The sequence below is a fragment of the Caenorhabditis briggsae genome (genome assembly GCF_000004555.2).
Source record: "Caenorhabditis briggsae complete genome, chrX, whole genome shotgun sequence".
Taxonomy (NCBI): domain Eukaryota; kingdom Metazoa; phylum Nematoda; class Chromadorea; order Rhabditida; family Rhabditidae; genus Caenorhabditis; species Caenorhabditis briggsae.
This window is the reverse complement of record NC_013491.2, coordinates 7,109,373-7,130,476: the sequence shown is the minus strand read 5'-3', so window position 1 is coordinate 7,130,476 and position 21,104 is coordinate 7,109,373. Positions and strand designations below refer to the sequence as shown.

At 38.3% G+C, this 21,104-nt stretch overlaps 6 protein-coding genes across 6 annotated transcripts; 5 read left to right on the top strand and 1 right to left on the bottom strand.

Annotated features, from left to right (window-relative positions):
- On the top strand, positions 1-3,585 carry Cbr-tiar-3 (the record flags this gene model as incomplete). The annotated part of the gene is made up of 7 exons (XM_045239345.1): positions 1-98; positions 875-1,015; positions 1,670-1,745; positions 1,821-1,940; positions 1,991-2,057; positions 3,205-3,392; positions 3,439-3,585. The coding sequence occupies 7 exons, from the start codon at positions 1-3 to the stop codon at positions 3,583-3,585; spliced, it is 837 nt and encodes a 278-aa protein (XP_045096143.1).
- Positions 3,586-4,712: 1,127 nt separating this feature from the next.
- On the top strand, positions 4,713-6,236 carry CBG17169 (the record flags this gene model as incomplete). Its single annotated transcript, XM_002644141.1, has 6 exons — positions 4,713-4,781; positions 4,840-4,994; positions 5,039-5,138; positions 5,220-5,552; positions 5,606-5,838; positions 5,888-6,236. The coding sequence occupies 6 exons, from the start codon at positions 4,713-4,715 to the stop codon at positions 6,234-6,236; spliced, it is 1,239 nt and encodes a 412-aa protein (XP_002644187.1).
- Positions 6,237-6,738: 502 nt separating this feature from the next.
- Positions 6,739-8,059, top strand: CBG17170 (the record flags this gene model as incomplete). Its single annotated transcript, XM_002644142.1, has 4 exons — positions 6,739-6,789; positions 6,836-7,068; positions 7,422-7,535; positions 7,843-8,059. 4 exons carry the CDS (start codon positions 6,739-6,741, stop codon positions 8,057-8,059), a joined length of 615 nt encoding a protein of 204 aa, XP_002644188.1.
- A 952-nt stretch (positions 8,060-9,011) lies between these two features.
- CBG17172 lies at positions 9,012-13,281 on the top strand (the record flags this gene model as incomplete). The annotated part of the gene is made up of 7 exons (XM_002644143.2): positions 9,012-9,075; positions 9,123-9,199; positions 11,288-11,378; positions 11,422-11,534; positions 11,590-11,737; positions 11,785-11,849; positions 13,165-13,281. 7 exons carry the CDS (start codon positions 9,012-9,014, stop codon positions 13,279-13,281), a joined length of 675 nt encoding a protein of 224 aa, XP_002644189.2.
- An 873-nt stretch (positions 13,282-14,154) lies between these two features.
- Positions 14,155-20,868, bottom strand: CBG17173 (the record flags this gene model as incomplete). Its single annotated transcript, XM_002644144.1, has 7 exons — positions 14,155-14,446; positions 15,195-15,433; positions 15,482-15,600; positions 15,649-16,510; positions 19,318-19,593; positions 20,020-20,133; positions 20,182-20,868. Coding segments are annotated over 7 exons (2,589 nt in total), but the record flags the coding sequence as incomplete, so codon positions are not given.
- CBG17174 lies at positions 16,630-19,198 on the top strand (the record flags this gene model as incomplete). Its single annotated transcript, XM_045239344.1, has 6 exons — positions 16,630-16,837; positions 17,243-17,489; positions 17,537-17,683; positions 17,736-17,979; positions 18,042-18,198; positions 18,249-19,198. The coding sequence occupies 6 exons, from the start codon at positions 16,630-16,632 to the stop codon at positions 19,196-19,198; spliced, it is 1,953 nt and encodes a 650-aa protein (XP_045096142.1).
- Positions 20,869-21,104: the final 236 nt, after the last annotated feature.

The following is a 21,104-nucleotide window of genomic DNA, read 5'->3' as shown; positions in this document are numbered from 1 at the left end:
ATGTGCCTTCCAGCTGCGAGACCTCCATCGCCAATGCTCTATTCTCAGCATCTGCCTCTGAAACTCTCTACACACAATTACCGGCAAGACTTCTACATGTGAGTATCAACCCCCCTTGCCTCCTAATACAGGTGTTTCACTTCCTTCTAAATATTTTCCACCTGCGCGAGCTACTTCAGACCCACGGCGCCACAATTCCATCATTGGACACGTGCCCTCTGCTGTTGCAGACTGCGAGCCTGCCTTCGTTGTCCCACATCGGCCTTCCACACTCCTTGGTTTGTTCATTTGTGCCCATTTCCGCTTGTTTCTCACCCCCCCCCCCCTTTCGTTGTTTTTTTCTGTGGGTTTTTCCGCTTCCCATTTTCGCGCTTGTCCCTCCAATCTCTTCCTCTGATCGTAGCTACTACTACGAATTCTCATTTGCCCTCCAAATGCAATTTGGCGTTGCAGGAATCATCCGTGTTGCACTCAGCGTCGGAGCCGCCGATGGAGATGCGCATTGATACGAGCAGTAAGTGTATTAATTGGAAATACATACAAAGATCGTATCATTTTTCAATTCTTTCCTTCATCCAACACCTCTTATTTTTGGCCAAAATTCACAGACTGAAGAAGATAATAAGGGAAAATTGATAAGTCATCTGATCTTCTGCTATCAATCACTTTAGCGCACGAATTCACTTTTTGTTACCTCGAAAAAAACCGTTCTCTTGTATCACTCGCTCAGTTTACTCTTTGGTTTCAGTTGGCGCCGACTGTTTACCCTTAACTAGCAATATTTCTCTCAAAATCACACGTCTTATGAGATGATAACAGTTTTCGCCAGGTGTGACAGAGATGAAAAAGGAGAAAAAGTGATTGAAAGGTTTAGCAGGAAAACTAACGGATTAATGGAATCAAATAGTTGGGAAATGGAATTTTCAGAGCATTTTCATGTGTTTGTTGGTGATCTTAGCAAAGATGTGAGCAACGAATTGTTGAAGTCGACGTTTCAAAAATTTGGAGAAGTCAGGTGAGGGTCGAGCACTGAATTTTGGATATGTTGAAGTTTTTTAGGGTTTCAGCAAACCTCAAAATGATTTCGGATTAATGAACTTTTACAAAAATCTGTTTGAGTCTCTCCTTTTTTGGGTATTTGGAATTTTTATGATCTGGAACAAAGCCACCTTAATCCACTAGTTGAAGGTCATTCTATACTTGTACTTTGAGCTCAGCTATCTCATTTCGTGTGAGAGATTTCAAAAATGTGTCAACTGGTAAAATGTTGGCGATATTATGATTAACATTATATTAATTGACAGTATTTTGTTATCTTACACAGGAACAGAGATAATTGGTCTCAAAGTATTAGTACATGGTATTAGTGTGTTTACGGTGTTTCAGTTCGAAAAAAAACGAATAAATTTAAGAAAAATATGAACTGTTGTTTGATGAATCAAAAAAGTGTTGTTTTTGTAATTTTTCGAATGAAAAACTGTCACTTTCTTTGTAATGAAAATACCAACTAAAAAAAAACTATATCGGTAAGCCAAAAATTATCAGAATAACAGAAAATTTTGAATAATCAAAATCTGTAACTCAATGAATTTCTGGTTTCTTATTTTATAAAAATATAAAAAATCAATTTTCTGAATTTTGATCCATTGTTTCAATTCATAATTTACAGCGAAGCCAAAGTGATTCGAGATGCTCAGACGCAGAAATCAAAAGGATACGGATTCGTATCATTTCCCAACAAACAAGTAAGCAATGTTTTTATCATTACACCCCCAATCGTTCCGATTTTTATCCCTCACAACAAAAGTGTCACTTTTCAGAATGCCGAGAACGCGATCTCGGGCATGAACGGAAAATGGATTGGAAAACGGGCGGTGCGGACCAACTGGGCGGCACGAAAAAACAGCGAGGAGAATCGAGACAAATTGACTTTCGAACAGGTGTGATTGGTGACAAGTGCGAAAAACAATCAAGTTGAGGGGATTTTCAGGTGTTCAACTCGACAAAAGCGGACAACACGTCAGTTTATGTCGGAAACATTAGTCCACAAACAACTGGTAAGTGAACTTGGAGTGTTTTTTTTAAACAAATTAATAGACATGAGGGCAGAGAACAAAATAGAAGGCGAGATAATGTTTGTTTTGAAACAATGTGATGCACTTTGAAGATTCGTATGGTTTTAACAATGATATTTTCTTCTTACACAATTTTAAAAGAAATCCCCTACTGAAAAATAATTAGTTTTTTAATCAATTTTAGAAATTCAGTAAATTCAAACATCTGCAATTTTTGAAAATCATTTTTTAAATGGAGTATTTTTATATCCGTTCAAAAAATGTTTAACTTCGAAAGTGAAGATTTAGATCCTTCACTTTTTGAAAACGTTTTATTTTTTTTAGATACCTAAAGCTACCTACCGTACTTGTCAATAAAATACCATGTTTTTCGGTTGTTTTTTTTTGGCGATTTTAGCTTTTTCAGGAGTCTGAAGCTTGAATATCAGGGTTCCGATCAATTTGAAAATGTTAGAGGGTGAAAAACATACCTAGAATAAAAATATGGTATTCTCCGAAGTTTCTGAAATTCGTACGTTTGCCGTTTTCTGAAAGACCAATGCCTTTTTACGTTTTCAGTACCAAAACAGGCCGAACAGGGTTTTTTCAAATTCAGTTAACATCTAAAAAACTAGGCATTTAAAAAAATATTATGTGAGCAAAAAGTATTCAATCTAGGTTCGTTTTACACTCTTAAATTTTCACATTGATTGCAAATTTGACCATTAAGCTCGAAACTTTTGGAAACTGTCAAAATGGGCAAAAATCGACTGAAAAAACTTTTTTTGTATATCTTATTGACCGGTACTGTAGTTGGTCTTTTCCACAGTCTTTCAAAAGTTTAAAAAAAAAATCTGATCCAATAGCTACCAATGATACAATATGTTCGAATTACCCGTCTTTTTTTTTGAATTTTCGTTCCACTCGGATCATCTCACTTTTTCCGAATTTCCCACAGTTCATCTTAGAACTAGTTCCCCATATCTTGTTAACAAACTTTCTATCGGAAATGAGGATATCATATATCCCCCCAAAACTGCTGTTTGACACTTCCGTCGTCTAGCAAAGAACAGAGGATTTGATAAATGACTGTCTCACTTCTCCTTTTTTTCCCCTTAATCAGATGTTTCCATATCCCTTTTTTTCGCAGACGTCGATCTTCGTGATTCGTTCTCAACATATGGTGATATTGCGGAAGTTCGTGTTTTCAAAACGCAGCGTTACGCCTTTGTGCGCTATGAGAAGAAGGAATGTGCCACGAAGGCGATCATGGAGATGAACGGGAAAGAGTTGGCTGGGAATCAAGTCAGATGCTCTTGGGGAAGAACACAGGCTGTGGTATAGAAATTGAAAATCATATTATAGTTTATTTTCTGATTTGCAGCCCAATCAAGCGCTTAATCCGCTCCCGATTGACCTGTCATCGCTCATGATGCCCACTATGATGCCCACGACGATCCCACTCATCCAGAATCCATTCCTGAACTACGAGCCAGCCACTCTTCTGTACAGTTCCTTCCCTCAATGGTGATTAATTTATTTTTCCCACGATCCGTAGGTTGGGAAACTTTGAAAACTGGAATTATTTTGAAGGAGAGAGAAAATGGGCTAATTTTAATTTATTTGTCCTATTCAAATTTTTCTTTTCGTGTTCATTTGTGTGAGTCACTTTTTTCCCACTCTTCCCGTTTCCGGTGTTCCATTGTTTTAATTCCTATGGATCCTTTAATTTCATGTTTCGCATTTTTTTCAAATTTTCTCTTTAATTCAACTTGGTGTGGTGCACTTTACTTCTATTTTTGCCCTTTATTTTTCTGTCTTTTGATTCTTCTGTATCACTTTTCTTCTCTTTTTTTTCAAATTTTCATCCCAAAACTCTTCTTTGGCGAAGGGTCATATTCATTTTTGTTTGTGCAAAAAAAACAAAGCAATGGAACCGTAAATAATAAATTATTCAAATAATGTATAATGATGCTACAGTAGTCAATCATGTTCAAACAATACAGTAGGCTATAATCAAGCTGCAGCACGATCAGCCTTTAAATATGCAGTAATTTCGTCCATCATCTGAATACACGAACTATATCAGAAAATTTTTTTAAAAAATCTACAGTAACCCGAGTTTTTTGCACTTCTAAATTTTTTCAAAATTTCAATTATTTTTTTTATTTTTCATTTTGTTCTCGTCCCCTCTAACACCTTGCACTTCCAAAACACTTCAAGAATTCGTTTTCCGGTCCTTCATTTGAATGCTACCCACTTCTACAGTATCATACGACCAGAAAAAAACAGGAATGAGTATTCTCTATCTTTTTTCAACGATGAAATAAATTCACAAAGTACAATGTCCTTCAGGTCCCGCCTCTTTCAACCGCCTCCTCTCTACCTACATTGATATAAAAGAGATCACCCTAACTATACGTGATTCGGCAACAAAAAAGAAGGATAAGTAGCCTTTCACTCTTTTCTTCCTACCACACACGCGGCTAATACTACTACTACTACATCATTTTCCCTTCTTATCTGACACTCTCTCCAAGGTCATTGATATCCCATTCTGCCCGCCCATAGAGGCCCACCGCTTCCGAAAAAAAAATCGCTGTCCTATTCAAACTTGGCCGCAACCGCAACCCAGCCAGACTATCATTCATTCTCCAGATGTCACTGTCACTACCGCTCGCTCTTTTTTCACTTATTCTTATCTTACCGACAACTGATACAAAAAGTGTAAGGAGATCATAACATTTGTTATTGGTTCCACTTTCTACGTTTCCATTTTTTTCAGATTACGGTATCCGTTCGCCAGTATACAGGACTCAAGCGAAGTGATATCTATGGTTTAGAAAACCAATACTACTATTTTCAATTCTGCTCATGCCCGAAGACGTTCACGGAAAGGAATGTGCAAGTTAATCAATGTGTCTGCGCGGACGCTCAAAAGTACAGTAATCCCTTCAAAGAAATAATGAATGGTTTTTTTTCAGAGGGAAAAAGCTGGATGATTCTATCCCACAAGCAAGATTCTTCTCCAGCTCCCTGAACTGTGGCACCGGTTCTTGTATTAACACAAAGATCGAGAACGAGGTACTGTACTTTTTGTTTTTTGATAGATCTGTTGTTTCAAGACCTAACACTTTCACTCGTCTTCAAAGGTCACTATTACAGCAAGGCGATAAATTGTTTGTCAAAGTGTTCATTGGTTCTACAATTCTCACCTCTCCAGAATATCAAATGCTTCCGGTCAGGACCACCAAGAATGACGTAATCTTAAGGACCAATAAGAGTTCGAAAATTAGGATCACATACTCAACAGATGTTAAGGAGGACAATGAGAAAGCATCTAGAACGGAAATTGAGAAAGTTCAATGGAGCAACTCAATTCTTCATGATGTTAATGGGGGAGCTTTGGACTTTTTCAGCCGACTGACTAATCAGAAGAAAAAGGATCAAAAAGTGTCATCACTTCCATCTAACACAGATGTCAAGCACTTGAGCAATGTAAGTATTCGAAGAATTTCCTGTAAAACTTACAATAAATATTAAAATTTCAGATCGGTGCTATCAAAAACTATCTGTTCTCCAAGAGCAAAGTCGACAAAATCGATCCAGCTCGTTACGACATTCCGAGTCTCAAAGAATGGCTAGTTTCCTACCACAACGTCTACCGATCCAAACACAATGCTCCAGCGCTAATCGTTGATCCGGTTCTTGAAAGCCGTGGCAAACGATGGGCTGACGAACTGGCTTATCATCGTGGGTGTCTGGTTCATGAACAGCCAAGAACGTAAGTGATATGGCGCCACAGGTGTGAAAATGATTGATATTTATTTTAGATACGGTGAAAACCTGTTCTTTTTCGGTGCTCGCCATCTTCCATCACCTCAAACTTTGGCAGCAGCCATCATCCAAAGTTTCTATTTAGAAGGAATTGGATACAATTACTCTAGCTGGAAGCCAATGTCATTCTTCAAAACCGGTCATTTCACTCAACTGATCTGGAAGGATTCTAGAAAAATTGGAGTTGGAGTGTCCATCGTCAAATCTAGCTCTATCCGTTCTCCATGTGTCTCCGGAGGATCACCCAACATGTACTTAATTTTTGTGGTTGTCAAGTATGATCCTGCTGGAAATATGGAGTCTCATAAGGCATATTTGAACAACGTGAAACGACCTGTAGCCTGAATTTCTGTTAGCTTCAATGTTCTTTTTTGACATTTTGGATTCGACGTGGTGATTATGATAATAAGGTCATACATAACCGGGCAAATGTAAATTTCCACCTCCCTATTATTTCCAGATCTCACTTTTCCTGTTCTATTTTGCTTTCTTTTTTCGTTTTCAATAAACGCTTTTCTCCTATGTCATATGTTTGCAGACGAAAAAAAGAAACAGAAAAGCCATAAAAACATATACATCGCCATTCTTACATATCAAAACGTTCGAATCGCATTTTTTCGCTCATTTTTCGGTTTCTGAAATTTGATATCAGATTTTGAAATCTTTTTCGAATGAGTCAGAAACTGTGAAATCCACAGCCTGTTTTTCTTTGTTTGCTCAGCTAGAAATTTCCCCATGTTGTTGCTGATCATCTATCGCAGTTTTTTTGTTCTTGTGACTTTTATTGAATTCTCATACATTTTTTATATTTTTGCTTCTCTGAATTGTTCTTTCAGAGTTTCAGAAAATGCCGGTTCGCATCTCTGGTGTGGATCCAGAACTGACCAAAATTGGGCAGGTAAGGCTATTGCATCATTTTTTCTCTTCTACTGTAATCTTTGTAGTTCGACGCCGTCATGAATTACTTGGACGTCAAAGCTCAAGAAGTAAAAGTTGACCCAGCTCAATATGACGTGGAGAGTTTGAAAAAATTTCTCGTTCATTTTCACAACAAATATCGTGCATACCATCAGGCTAAGCCATTGTCAACAGATAGTACATTGAACAGTGCTGCTCAAAAATGGGCAAACGAAATGGCTCATCGCAGAAAGTGTCTGATTCATGAGGATCCATCCATGTGAGTGTACTTTGAAAGTTTGAAAATACTGTAAGCACACAAATCGAAGGTCAACCTAAATTTGCACTTCGATATCAATCATTTTGATTCCTATCAGAGATATCAGAAATGTGCCAACTAATGAAATGTTGATAATGTTTTGATGAACATTTTATCAGCTGACAGTTTTTGTTATCTCTCACAGAAATTGAGATAATTGAGCGCAAACTTCAAACATAGGGTGGCCTCATATTCTATTGTTTACGGTAGGTCGTTCATGCAAGATTTACCGGTCATGCATGCTACAAACCTGATCATTTCTGAACTTTCCAAAACTTCGGGAATCAATTTTAAGTACATAGTCAAATTTTCAGATACGGAGAAAATTTGAGCTATTTTGCTGCAGTCTACTTTCCTGATCCCAAAACTTGTGCTGCCGGAATCATTCAATCCTTCTACACAGAAGGAACTGGTTATGATTATTCAGGGTAAGGTCTCTTTTATATTATGACAAGAAAAATGTGTTCCCAGAACAAAAATACTGGAACGAAAGCTACCATAACGTCAAAAATTTTTTAAGCTGTTTTTCTCGATTTTTTGTTAATTTTCAAGCAATTTTTTTTCACTTTTTGGAAGAAGGTAGAGAAAAATTAACGATAACCAGTGAAAGCAAAACTAACTTGAAAGTAAAAATATTTGAAATCACGGCTTTTCTCTGTTTGAAACTTTGACTTTTAATTTTTCTACCAAAACAATGAAGCGTATTCTTTTTTCATACTCAGATTGTTTTTCCAGCTACAACTCAAACTCCTGGACTCAAAAAGGCCATTTCACGCAACTTCTGTGGAGATCGAGTACCAAAATTGGTGTGGGCGTCACTATCGTCAAACGCGGAAGAGCTGATCATATCTACGTGTGCTTGAAGTATGATCCACCTGGAAATGTGCAAACCGCAGAGGAATATTTCGAAAATGTGAAAGCTCCAAAACAAAAAATGTGCTCAATTATGTAATTTTTTATTAGTTTGAAATTGGAATATTAGAATTTTTGCGGTTACTGGGAAGGGTTTTGTGCTTTAATTTTGTGCTTTAATTATCAATAAAATAAGTGTTCTTGAAAACTTTGCTCCCGGGATCCAACTGGTCAACATCAACCACTCAATAACCCATTTTATGGCTTTCATGATCCAACCCAAATGATACAACTAATGAATTGGAAAGAATAACAGGAAGAAACATGTGTTGATAGCCTCAGACGCGCCGCTCTGTCTATCTTTTCCTTCCCGTACCAAATCATTTTCTCTTATCCAATGCAATTTTTGCGTGCGATGGCACCGGCGTGGATGAGCAATACAAACTCACGAATAACACTGCGTCTCCATCGGCAATGTCACTCAAAAGTCACTCTTTTTTGCATGACGAGGAAAAAAAACCTCGGGGCAAAGATAAGAAAAGACAGGACACCTCTTCCCCGCCTGGATTTTTCATCCATCGGCTCCCAACTACTGATTTCGGTCCCTCCCTGCGGCTCGTGTCAATTTGATTGCCACACTGACTTGGCGGTTTGGGCGGCTCCAGTCATTTTTTTTTGTAATGAGTCTCATTTATTTTTTAAGTGGTTAGTCACTTGACAAAAAGTTTCAGGTTACACGTACTTTGAAATAAACCACTTGAATATTTGAGTTGCGTCTAAAGTCTAATTGAGATTATTATTTTTTGAGTAATAAAAAATGAAATGTTTCTCACGTTTTCTAAAAAATATGTTTTACTATGGTTGTCTAAAGAAAAAAACTTGATTATCTAGAAAAAAAACTCGGATATCTTGTTAAATTTTTTAAAGGCTCAAGATCGATTCTCTTAAAACATTCTAGAGTTTTTAATCCAAGATTCCTCAATTCCTCAATTTTCTCCATTCATTTCGATAACTTTCGGTTACCGTAACCAATTGGAGAACTTCAGATTCAGATGAGCAGTTGGAAACGACGCCCAGCAATCTCATTTCCCGCTCCAGGTGAAGAACCAGTCATTGGTCAGTGCAACTTCATTGAACAATCTCTAAAAAGTTGATCTTTTAAGGATTCGACTACAAAATTGATGTTCCTCTACTCTCGCCAATTCATCAGCATGTTTTTCGACCATCCAGTCTTCAACAGGTAAATTCGTAGCCGAGAAAACGAGAAACTTGATCGCTTTTGTCTTTTTTTCAATTTCCTTGATAACAACAAAGTGGAGATTGCATAGTTCAATTCTAGTTAATGGCCAACTTGATTCATTAGGCTGCGAGATAAGAGGAAGTTGGGAAGAGAAAAGAGATAAGAAATCTCTCTTTCTTCTTTTGATCATCTTGCATCGTCTTCCCGATGACTCGCAAAGAAACGAGATTGAACTCTGTTCTTGCCAACTCTTCTTTGCGTCAATGGGAGGATTGTCGAGTATTTAGGAGACAGCGTGTCGCGGTTTTCATTTGGCAGAAGACAAAGAGGAGTGAGGAATGTTTTGGAGATTGTTGCGTGCCCGGAAATGTGACGGCTAGGTTGGTAGATAGGTTGGAGAAAGGATGGGAAGTTCAATGCGCGAGCGATTTAATTGGTGGAATTGCATCAGTGTTTTGTGATCAACCTAAAAGAGGGAAAATGGTTTTTGAGATTGAAGGGACATTGGTATTGGTATTGGAGTCCCGAAAAATTTAAAATCTACATTTTGAATAACTGTTTTGACAACTTTTCCGCTAATTTAGCAATTGTTCGCCAAATCCCGTGAGACGTGTCGTTTAAAGCCGAAAAGGTGTAGAATATGACAGTTTTTCATATATTCTACTTGTTCTAATCAACATTCGGGGTGTGCAAAATGAAACTTTATATTTTCGAGTCCCTGGGGTTTGCAAATTTTAAAATTAGAAATTTCGGAAATTCGAAAATTTAAAAAAAAATGGAATCACGAAATTTCGTAACTTTCCGAAATTGCGGAAATTGGAATCTCGAAATATTGCAACTTTCTTAAAATTCGAAATCCAGAATTTCGAAGTGTCGTCATTCTTGAATATTTGGAATCTCGTGATTTTTCAAATCTTTAAAGAACTGAAATCCGGAATAATCCGAACTTTCTAGAATTGGAATCTCAAAATATCGTAATTTCGAAATCTTGTATTTTCTCGATTTCTCAAAAATAAAATTTTCGAAATCCTGTGATTTTCCGGACTCTCAAAAAATCCGAATTCTGGCATTTTAAAATATTCCAAAACTTCCAAAAACTGAATTTCGAATTTCTGTAATTTTCTGAGTTTTTAAAATCGGAGCTTCAATATTGTAATATTTTGAGATTTCAACAATCGAAGTTCTGAAAAGTCGTGTTTTTACGGGTTTTCCGAATTTCCGAATTTTCAAAAAAAAAGTGAACTTAGATAAAAAGAATTTAGAAATTTTCTTCGATCTGAATTTTCCAAAATTTTCTATATCGGTATTTTGGAGTCTTGTCATTTTCTTAATTTCGAAAAATGGGAATACCAGAATTTTAAAATTTTGAAATTTAGAGTTTTATCACAACTTCGAATTTTGAACATCTTTACTTGATACATATCTGGATTAACACGTTTTTCACATAATTGTTAGTTAACTAAAATTATGGGAAGACGATTTTTTTAAAAACATTTGAAAATTAAGCAGTCTAAAATTAAGCAATGATGAAAATTGAAAAATATTTCGTTTGTTTTGTTCACCCCTCCAATGTCCCTTTCAAATTTCTCTCAATGAACACTAAAGTCCATCCACACTCCAACCAACTCATCCATCAATTCCCGCTTGTCCCTGCTCCAATGAAAACTTTTTCTTCCAGTTTAAAACTCAATCAAAACAAAAACTCAATAATCAATGTACACACATGTTGCTACATGCCCTCCACTTATTCATTAATATCATCTTGTCAACTAAAACTCCTGTTGGCCAAAGGGTGTTTGTGGATGTTGTAAAGTCGGTGAAAGAAGAAAAAAACGCCGGGCGAGCTGCTTTCTACCCCAGTCATTTCGCCCGAAAATTCTTTGCTCCTAGTACTTACTCTTATGCCTGAAGATTCGAATATTCATAGTAAGAAGATCTATCATCGGTTCGGTTCTCGAAGATCTGTACAGTTATCAGGCTCATTGCATTCGAATGTGACTCTGAATAAGGTAGATTTGAGATAAGACAAAGCGACATTTTATGACTAATTATTAAATGATCCAAACCCCGTCAATTGTTGCATTGCAGGTAGTTGATGAGACCCATTTCTCAAAAAACGAGGTTCGAGCCATCTACCGAGCCTTCAAAGAGACATCTCCGAACGCTGTCATCAACAAAAGTAAAATAGCTATCACAACTTGTCACAACATTCAATCTTACAGATATTATGAGAGAAAAATTTGCGGAACTTTTCCCCCACGGCGATATTGAACACTACTCAGACCTTCTTTTCGAAACATTTGATAATGATGGCAACGGAACAATCAATTTTCAGGTGAGACCTTTTCGTTACACAAATGTGTCAAAAGCAATCGTTTTTTTCTTCCCAGGAGTTTGTGAAAGCTCTATCCATTCTTTGTCGTGGAACAATGGATGAGAAACTGGACTGGCTTTACAAGTTATATGACCCGAAGGAGAAAGGAGAGATCACTTGGGACAGACTTTTCTACGTTATCACTTCTATGGATGATTTAATGGGTTAGTGTTTTTGAGGAATGTGGTCCCTTCAACATTTTTATGTTCAGGTCGGCAAGCAAGACCACATCATTCTCGGGAGCAGAAATGTGAGCGTGCAAACCAGGTTTTTGCGGTGAGTGATGACTCACAGATGTACCTTATATGTTATTGGTATTACTTGTAGTTAATTGATCATACTGGGTTGACAGAGCTGAAATGGCAGTGTAGGTGACTAATAATATTTGAACCATAGCGAGAAAGACATTTGATTCAAACATACATTACTCCGTGCACAAACTATGCCGGTCGCCTATCACCTTTAATTAGCTTATAGACTAATAATTGAATTTACCGGTTGATTTTATTTGTATTTTTCCGGAGAAAAAAGTTTCCGGAGAAAAAAAAAGATTTGAAAAAGGGTGCAAAATTCAGAGCATTTTTGAGAAATTTAAAAATCTTGAGTACCGTAAAAATCTAAAACCTTCTAACATTTGGACCATGTTATCTCGATTACTTTAAGAGATATCAAAAAGTGGTCAACTGACAAAGTATTTCAAACATTATAATAAACATTTTACCAGTTGACCACTTTTTGATATCTTTTACAACAAATGAGACATAAAGGACCCCAAGTTGACAATTTCGTGGGTGGAGTGCATTAAAAACAAAAAACATTTCACACAAAAATAGAGTTTCGAATCGGAAATAACGTTTTTTTTAAATTTGCTCTCAATAAAAATGAACTCAGAAAAAAATTGTGGCATTCTGAGTACATTAAAAGAAGCTCTGGGCAAATATCATTAATGTTAGATTTTTTCGAATCTTGAATTTCCGTAAATTTGGCTTCAAAATGTCCCAGGAAAATTGTGGTTGAAAAAATGTCTACAAAAACACATCATTTGCTTAACAAATTTCAATATAATCTAAAAAATTATCACTGGAAGTTATTCTTTTTGGCATATCTTCCCTAATAGAACCCCACCAAAACTGTCTACTTTAAACCATACTTGTGGAAAAGATGGCCGGCCCGCGGGCCGGACCGGGCCGGGCCGTGCCATGGCCGGGCAGGGCCGGAAAAAATTACACATGGCCGGCCCGGTTTTTGAAAATTTCGAAACTTTAGAGCAAATCATCATTTTTCAAGATGGCTTTTCTTCTTAATAAATAAAAATCCACACTAGAGGACGATTCTGTCGAAAAAAAACTGTTTTGAGGTCGTTTTTAGAAAAAAATTTCATCCTTGGCTTAATGAAGTTTGACTTTTTGCTAAAATTTCAATTAAATTGACTCGGATGGTATATCGATGATAATATGATAAACAAATTGTTAGTAGACAAACCTTTCATATCTTTCTCAGAAATCGAGATAATTAACCTCAAAGTTTGAATGAGCATTTTTGGGGGAAAAACGTTATTTGAACCTACCAATTTCATTTCTCAATTTTTCAGAAATTCGACATTGGCAAGAAAGGCAAAATCACAAAGCAGGATTTTTTCCGGGTTTGCAAAACTGACAGAACAATACTGAATTCAATTACTTCTTTATATACACTTCTTCCCGGATGACTCCAAGAGTATTGTTCTCTTGTATTTTCACTGAAATGGGTTATTTTTCTGTATTTATTGTATGAATTTTTATTACTTTTCTCTCAAAAACTGAAGTTCAAAGCAGTTTGTGTAATTATTGACTTTATTCAACAGCGTTTTCAATATTTTACAGCATTCATCAAGTTTAAATATTAAACACATCAGGGTGCAAATGAGATTGTTCTGGGGGAGAAAAGGACGGAGGAGCAGGAGTCTAAATATACGTTTTCAAGCTACTGGGATAACTTGAAAAATGTTCAGAGAACCCTTTAAAGAGGAACATTATTTTTTCAACGTACGCGTACAAGAACTACATGGTAAAAAACAGCGAGAGATGCTACAAGTGGATTGGAGGGAAGCACAATTTTTTTTTGTTTCAGAGACACTGGGATTCGGGAAGATACAAATTATAGTGGTGGAAAACAAGTGATTTTTAGATCTAGGGGAGGGAGACAGAAATGGACGAGAGCGAAATTTGAGGCATTTTTTACATACAAAATCGATATTAAGATCAAAGGTTGATGGAGGGAAAATGCGTGGAGACGACAGAATTGAAGAGGTAAAAAATGTGTAGGATGAATGAGAAATGAAGTATTAGACAAACCGGAAGTATTGGCATGTATCCAATAGAATTTCAGAATGGCATTTAACAAGAAGAAAGGATAATACGAAATAGATGAAGAAGATGAGAGCTAATATACAACCGGAATGTTTTGTGTGGGTGATATATATTTTAAAATACACTGTAGACGAGAGAATATGGTATCTAGACAAATAAATTTGGGAAATATTAACAATTTTTGCTCATATACGGAAAATACGGAAAAATATTTAATATGTTGGAACGAGACCAGCAGTCGCATTTGGTCTATTGCACGCGCGGTAGAAAATGAGATTGTATTCCTCGTAGAATCCTCCAAATGTGTTGCTTTCGATGTTGCAGAGTTCATAACTTGGTCCGATGCGGTAACGATAGGCGGATTGCATCCATTGTCCAGCGGTGACAAAATATGTGCCCTCGAATTGCTTCTCGGAAATTGGATTGTCGGTTGCGGCACGTTCTGGATGAAGATGGTCGTCGCACTTTCTGTTGTCAAACTCCGGAATGTATCCGCAGTTGTTGATGACTTTGGATTTTGGAGCACTGAAAAAATTAAGATTATTGAAAGTGTAATGCCTTAACAAAAAACCGCAACATGCTGTAAACCCAGATTTTGATGGAAACATGAAGGATTTTTGCAAATTTGGATTTTTTCGAATTGCCATTGGAATAATTCGAAAATAAAAAACATTCCAGTTTGTATTTTAGTACCATTGTGCTATTCGCATTTGTTTCACGCTAGAAATATCATACTGGCGAAATTCCGGGCCGGCCCGAGCGGCCCGCTGTTTGCACATAAGCTGATTTTTTTGAATTTTTTTTTCGAAAATTTTAAGGTTCACGGGCAGGTCCGGGAAAATTGTCGCTTCGGCCCGGCCCGGCCCGTTGCAAGTATGAGGAATATTAAATTACGAACTGATTTATAAACACTAAAAAATTTAACAAACATCTGTGACCTCAAAACCCACTAAGTTTACAAAAATATGTGTGATTCTAAGTATAAACAACAAATTCCATGTTCTGGAGCGCCCTAGAATTAGAGAAAATCGGTTTTGAAAGTTGCTGTTGAATAGAATACGCGATTTTCGGTATGACAGTTCATTTAACTGGTGAGCGGATTTTACAGTTTTCAGAAATGTCTAGATAGAATATTCTAGACCTATCCTAAAAGGTATCGTCATGATCTGAGTTTGCAAGGTCTTACGGTACATTTCTAAATCTTCTGTTTTTTTTCCAAAACAAAAAAAACCGTTTTTTTAACGTGTCCTCTCAAAAAGCCCAGGAGACTTACACAATATTAACTTCCAACGAGAACTTTGGCATGTATCGGGTGACTGGAATGAACAAGCTGTACACCTTCTGCTTCTTCACGCAGCTCTTCTCAATACAGTAACGTTCGTCAATCTTCAATCCTGTCTCTGGAAGGGTGATATAGACGTCGTTTCCAAATCCTGTGAGATGGAAGTCGGATCGAGTTTCTGCTTTGAATGCATAATCATTCTCTTCAGCGTTGGCAGCGTCGTATTCGGACTGAAAAAACGTTTTTTATAAAGAAGTTTTAGCGGTTTTTATTCTTACCACTTCCAGCTCGGCGTGGTCTTGGTCATATTCGGCGCAGCAGTATTCTCGACATTTTTCAAGGGGACAAAACGGAGCAACCGGAGGGGCATCGGGCTGTTGTAAGGGAACGTAGTGGTCTGAAAGATGGATTATTATTATTAGTATTGTTCATCAAAAAGACATACCCAGAGGGATGACAACATTTCCTGGTCCTTCTTTGGTTGATGGGGTAGTGGTGGTGACGTGGGTATATCCAAAGTTGCGGTTGTGCCAATCGAGAATGTAGAGAGCAGACATGGCGATAAGACAGAATGCCATGACACCCACCAATCCAATTACAGTATGTGGTGAAACTTTCGGTTTTGGAGGCTCCTTATTGTCTTTATTCCGGTTTTTACGGGTACGGCGGTTCTTTCTGGTGTTGGTAAGGGTCGTAGTAGACACCGATGAGTCTAGCGATGTTTGGGAGGTTGCAATGGATCTTCCCTCCGAGTTTAGATTAGATGCCACCGAATTGAGCAACTTCTTTTTGGCGGCATAGTCGCTCAGACGTTTTGAGATCTCTGCTACCTTGTCGTCGATTTTCTGATCCAAGTCTCCGGCGAGACGGCAAAGCTCTTGAGTGGCAAGAACTGTTTCGTAGAACACACGAGACTCGTTGACAGTCAAGTAGTCTCCAAGATCCTTAACCGCGTCTGGAATCACTTCTGCCAACTCCTGAGCAATCACTCCTGTACGCTTTCGTTGATCTTCACTGAGTCCCCATTTATCAGCAACTTCTGGTTTGTAGAAGTAATCGACAATTCTCAACTTTTGAAGATTCTCCAAAGCCTCTTTGGCTTCTTTCTCGGTGATGTTGTCTTTCAAGCGAATATCCGATGGACACATCACTCTACCACTGGAGTAGATGTCTCCATCTACAGTAAGCTGAGCACGCGGTTCGGATTTTCCAACAACAACTGGGCCAGTGGTACTCAATACTCCTCCATTCTTGTTCCAACTGGCATCCACCATCTCTGGTGGCTCGAATGATCCAGGATTGGTTGCCTGCAAAAATCAATTATTCATGTGTTGTTAGCAACCGTCGGGGCGCGTGGGGGTCTCAGACTCTTTTTGTTTCTCATTCATTTTCTTTTTTTTCGGTTTCAGAGCTATTTTTCCTCTGTATGGATTTGGCTTACGTAACTTCTGTCAACTGTCCAGACGTTTTTGATAGTTCAGTGGATAATTTTTTTACGGCGGATGTTACAATCAACAATTCCAGTGACCTTATTCACTCAGCTCAAATAATTTTTCGAGGATATGTTTGTAAAGGCGACCGATTGCAATACGAGTTTTTTCATGAGCAACAATGGGTTCTAGTAGAGCCGGGAGGTACAGTACTATACAAAACGCATTTTTCAATCGATTTTTGGCCATTTTCCCTATTTTTAAGAGCTCGGTTGTCGAGTTTCCATTCGCTTTGAAAAATTTTAAAGGATTTGAAACAGATCTAGAATGAAAACTTTGGATTTATACCATTTTTCGAAAGTTACTTGTTTTCGAGATATTTTCGGAATTCTGCAAGACACCCATTTTTGGCTCGTTATTGTGTTTTTGTTACAGGTATCTTTCGGAAATCACCAAATATCTAAAAACTATAAATTTTCAAAAAACATTCTGCGAATGCAATGTTATCAATCTATGTCTGTTTTGCCTTCTCAAAAAATTTTTAGTGATTGGAATCTTGAGAGCCAAGCTCCAGACTCCTGTAAATAACTTTGAAATCTATTATTTCAGGAGAACAATCCCATCGAGCAGTGGTAGATGTGTGGCTTCCCCGATTCCCTCCATCTATCAAATTCCCAGATGGAAGTGAAATTATCTACTGTGTACGTGCTTCTGTTGCTCCCTGGTTTGACAACAACTACGTCGAGAAGAAGTTTGATGTTCGAAGATCATTAATTCTAAAAATGCCACACGAAGCGTGTTATCCGGTTGAGCACATGGTTAATAAATGTGTAGAGCACGGGAGTATCCTGCATAAGTAAGTTTATGCGAGTGTATTGGGTTATGTGTAATTATTTTTCTTAGAAAATGCGATCCTATAAATGGCCAAATCTTCTTGGACAAGCTTGCGTTTTGTCATGGAGAGGAAATTCAAGTGGGATGGGAACTGAAAACCGAGAAATCTGTAATTGAGCATTTTACGTGTAAATTGGCACAACTAATAGAAGTTCGGTAGGCCTCCATTCCTAAAATCTCAAAGTTCTAATCCTCCTATTGTCTGCAGAGAAAGCGACCCTAGCAACTATTTGGCAACGCGACGCTTTGTCAAAATTTTGAAAGAGCAAAAGTCGACGACCAACTCATTTATCTCTTTGGTGGTTCCTCCAGAATGTTTGATTTCTATTCCAATGTCCCTATGGAATGTGTTGCTGGTGAAACACGAAATAGTGCTGGAAATCAAGATGCAGAAAAGGAAGCAGCCCGTTGTCTTCAAATATCCAATTATAATTTGCAACGAGGAAGTGGCGGTGAGCTTTTAAAATCGAGGCCTGAAATCAAATGCGCCTTATTATTTTGTTTGTTGTTTCAGAAACACAAGCGACCAAAAGAAGCAGTTCCTGTTTTCAAGCGTGTCCAAGATGTGGATGACGATTCAGATGATGATGACGACTACGACTCAGAAGATGAAGAAGAAGGCCCCCCACAGCGAGATTATTCTGTTGACATTGAGAAGCTCGCCGTCACAAGTATGTTGTGTGTGCATGTTTCTATTTCTCTCCTAATCTTTTCTTTTGAGACGTCATGGAGTCAGAACAAAAGCCTTTGGAACGAGCAGATGTTGGTGTGACATTCATCATGAATAGTTCCAAACCACAACAGTTGCGTTCTCTCCGCCTGTTACTAACCGGTGAGGTCAGAGTTGGAGGATTATGGTACGAGTTTCTGCGATTCAAAGCAATCGCAAACTTGAGCCATAACACATTGTTGTCGCCTGGAGAGCACAGTTTTCGATTTCAACTTCCTTTCTCCGATTCTCAATATGACACTTCCATCCTCCCGCCCACTCTAGGGGACGAAATTCGATATATGATTCATGCAAGTACAGAGAGCCTCCGCAAAAATGTGTTCCAACAGCGATGTGAGCTTCTAGTGGACAGATTCATCGATACCTGGGCCAAAGAAGCTTACAAGCCAGCGTACACTGAAGAATATGGAGCTACAAAAATACATTTGTCTCAAAGATGCTTCAAGCGTGGGAAGCATGTGATCGTTGCTCTGCATGGAAGTGATCCAATATATGTGAAAGGATCGTTGGTGCAGAAAAAGCGACTACGAGTGCCAAATGTGAAGCTAGATGAGAGTTACTGTAGCCAGAGAGTTGTTCGAGTCAGTGAAGAAGAGATAAGACGAAAAAACCACATCCACACGATGCACATCCCGTACAATATCCCTCCAAGCATTGAAATTTGCTACTGGAATGTGCTTCAAATTGAGTATCACTACGATGTGGAGATCACACTGGAAGGCGGACACACTCATAATCATTCCATTCCAATTTGGATAGGATGCACCGAAGATAATCTTATTTTGCCGACTCAAACGGATGAAGTGTTGCCTGAGCATGCGACAATCGTGGATGAGCCGTATGAAGAGCTGCCAGAGTTTGAAGTAGTGCACACCGATGAGACCCATGAGCACCCATACTGGGTAGAGCGCATTAACACAGATACCTATTATCAGAATTGAATTTTTTCTATTTTTTAATCGGTTCTATAATCCTCTTTCATATACATATATATCTATAAATTTGTTTTTCTCCATATGCCTAGTACCTACTTGGTCACAAAAAAATCATATACACTTACGCGAACAATAACACGCTCCGACGAGAATGCCATCATGAGCACGCTTGTTCCACATGGAGCAGTCGCGTAGAGACGGACAATCAAATTGAAATACTTCTGGTCTGGATTCGGCCGTAGATTCTTTCGCTGGTTGTTCAGTGTGGTCTCCGAGAAGTGTAGACGAGGAACGGTGACAATTGTCATTCGGCGTTCGACGATTTTGAATTGCACAGGAGTGTGAAGAATCGGTTTTCGCTCAGTGGTGGATTGACGGATGGCGATTTCCGAAGTTTGGTGCTGAAAATTGCTAATTTAGAAATGTTTTAAAAGTGGGGGATTTTCGGTATGACTGTTGTAGATTGAAGGCATTATTGACCACTCAGAAAGGGACCTTGAGACCTTTCAAACCCGGAATTTGGTGACAATTTCAAACATGTTGCGAATAGTCTATCTAGACGCCTCTGACAATTTTAGAGCCCTCTGTCGTAATTTTCTCAAGTTCAGAATATAATTTTTTTAACCTGAGCATTTTCTTATTTTTTTTAACTTTTTGTATTTTAAGCGATTTTTGATACTGAAACAGATTTAACCTGCCTGAAATCGGCTAGCTGATTCTCAGATTTTCAGAAGTGTCTAGAAAACCTATTCTTGACCACCCTTACATTTTCACCAAAGTCTGGCATTACAAGGTGTTGGGGGTTTCTATGTCAGCAAATTACTCACCTCAGATTTGACACCCATAAATGACAACTGGAAGTTCTCAATCGGGAAGCATGTTCCATTGATACGAAAGCATTGCGGTGGTGATGGATCGATGGCCTCAATTTTGACAGTAACCTGAAATTTCACAAATTCTGAATTTTGCCACCTCTTTTCTTCACAAACCTGGAAGTGATTCTTCTTCTGATTCACAAAGCAATTGTCATTCGTCGAGTAGTTGAATCCTTTATCGGCGAGCACTTGAACTTGAAGACGTCCCAGTTCGTCTCCGTTCGCGTCGCACATTGGACACCACTGTTCCTCATTGAACTTGTAAAATTTGATGCTCGGCTGACCACCCTCATCCAGAAGCTCCCCAGGAATCTTTCCAGAGAGTGCGGCATTGAGAATGTAGCTTGGATCCATGTTTGATGGATCAACGCGTGGACGCTTGCGATTAGGCATCTCATCGGCTCCATTGATACTATCATCGCTAGACACATTCAACGCGTTGTACAGATTGCTCTGTGCAAACCCTTGTCCATCACCAGCTTCCGGAGAAATGGATTGGACATAGCTGTTCGGTGTCGGTTGCTGGCTCTGGTTTTGGTTATGATAGGACGGTGGCACCATTTGTGGAGGGTTTGGAGAGGTGTTCTGCGCCATGTTTTGGTTGAATTGACGATTCATCATTTGTGGCGGGACCTCACAGTTCGGGATCACTCCTTGGTTCAAACGTTGGGTTCCGAGGCCAAAGTTTTGAAGGCCTTCTGGCGAATATGGTGGGTCTGAGTTTGTAGTCGATGGAGAGGAAGATGATCCATGACGTGTCAGATCAGTGATTGCAGGGGTCATTGGCATGTTGCCCATCTGGAAGATCACAAATCATTTTATACCATTTCAAAACATTCGCACTTTTTGTTTTTGCCGTTTGACTCTGAGAGAGTACACAGTACAATTTGAGCCACTTTCGCCCCAAAACTATTATGAATTTCAAAATTAGCTGCTATGTACTTTCATAAACAATTTTTGTAACAAAACCATGCAAATTGACTCATCAAGACGAAAATATCAAATTTCCAAACAATTTTCACACCTGCTGCTGTTGC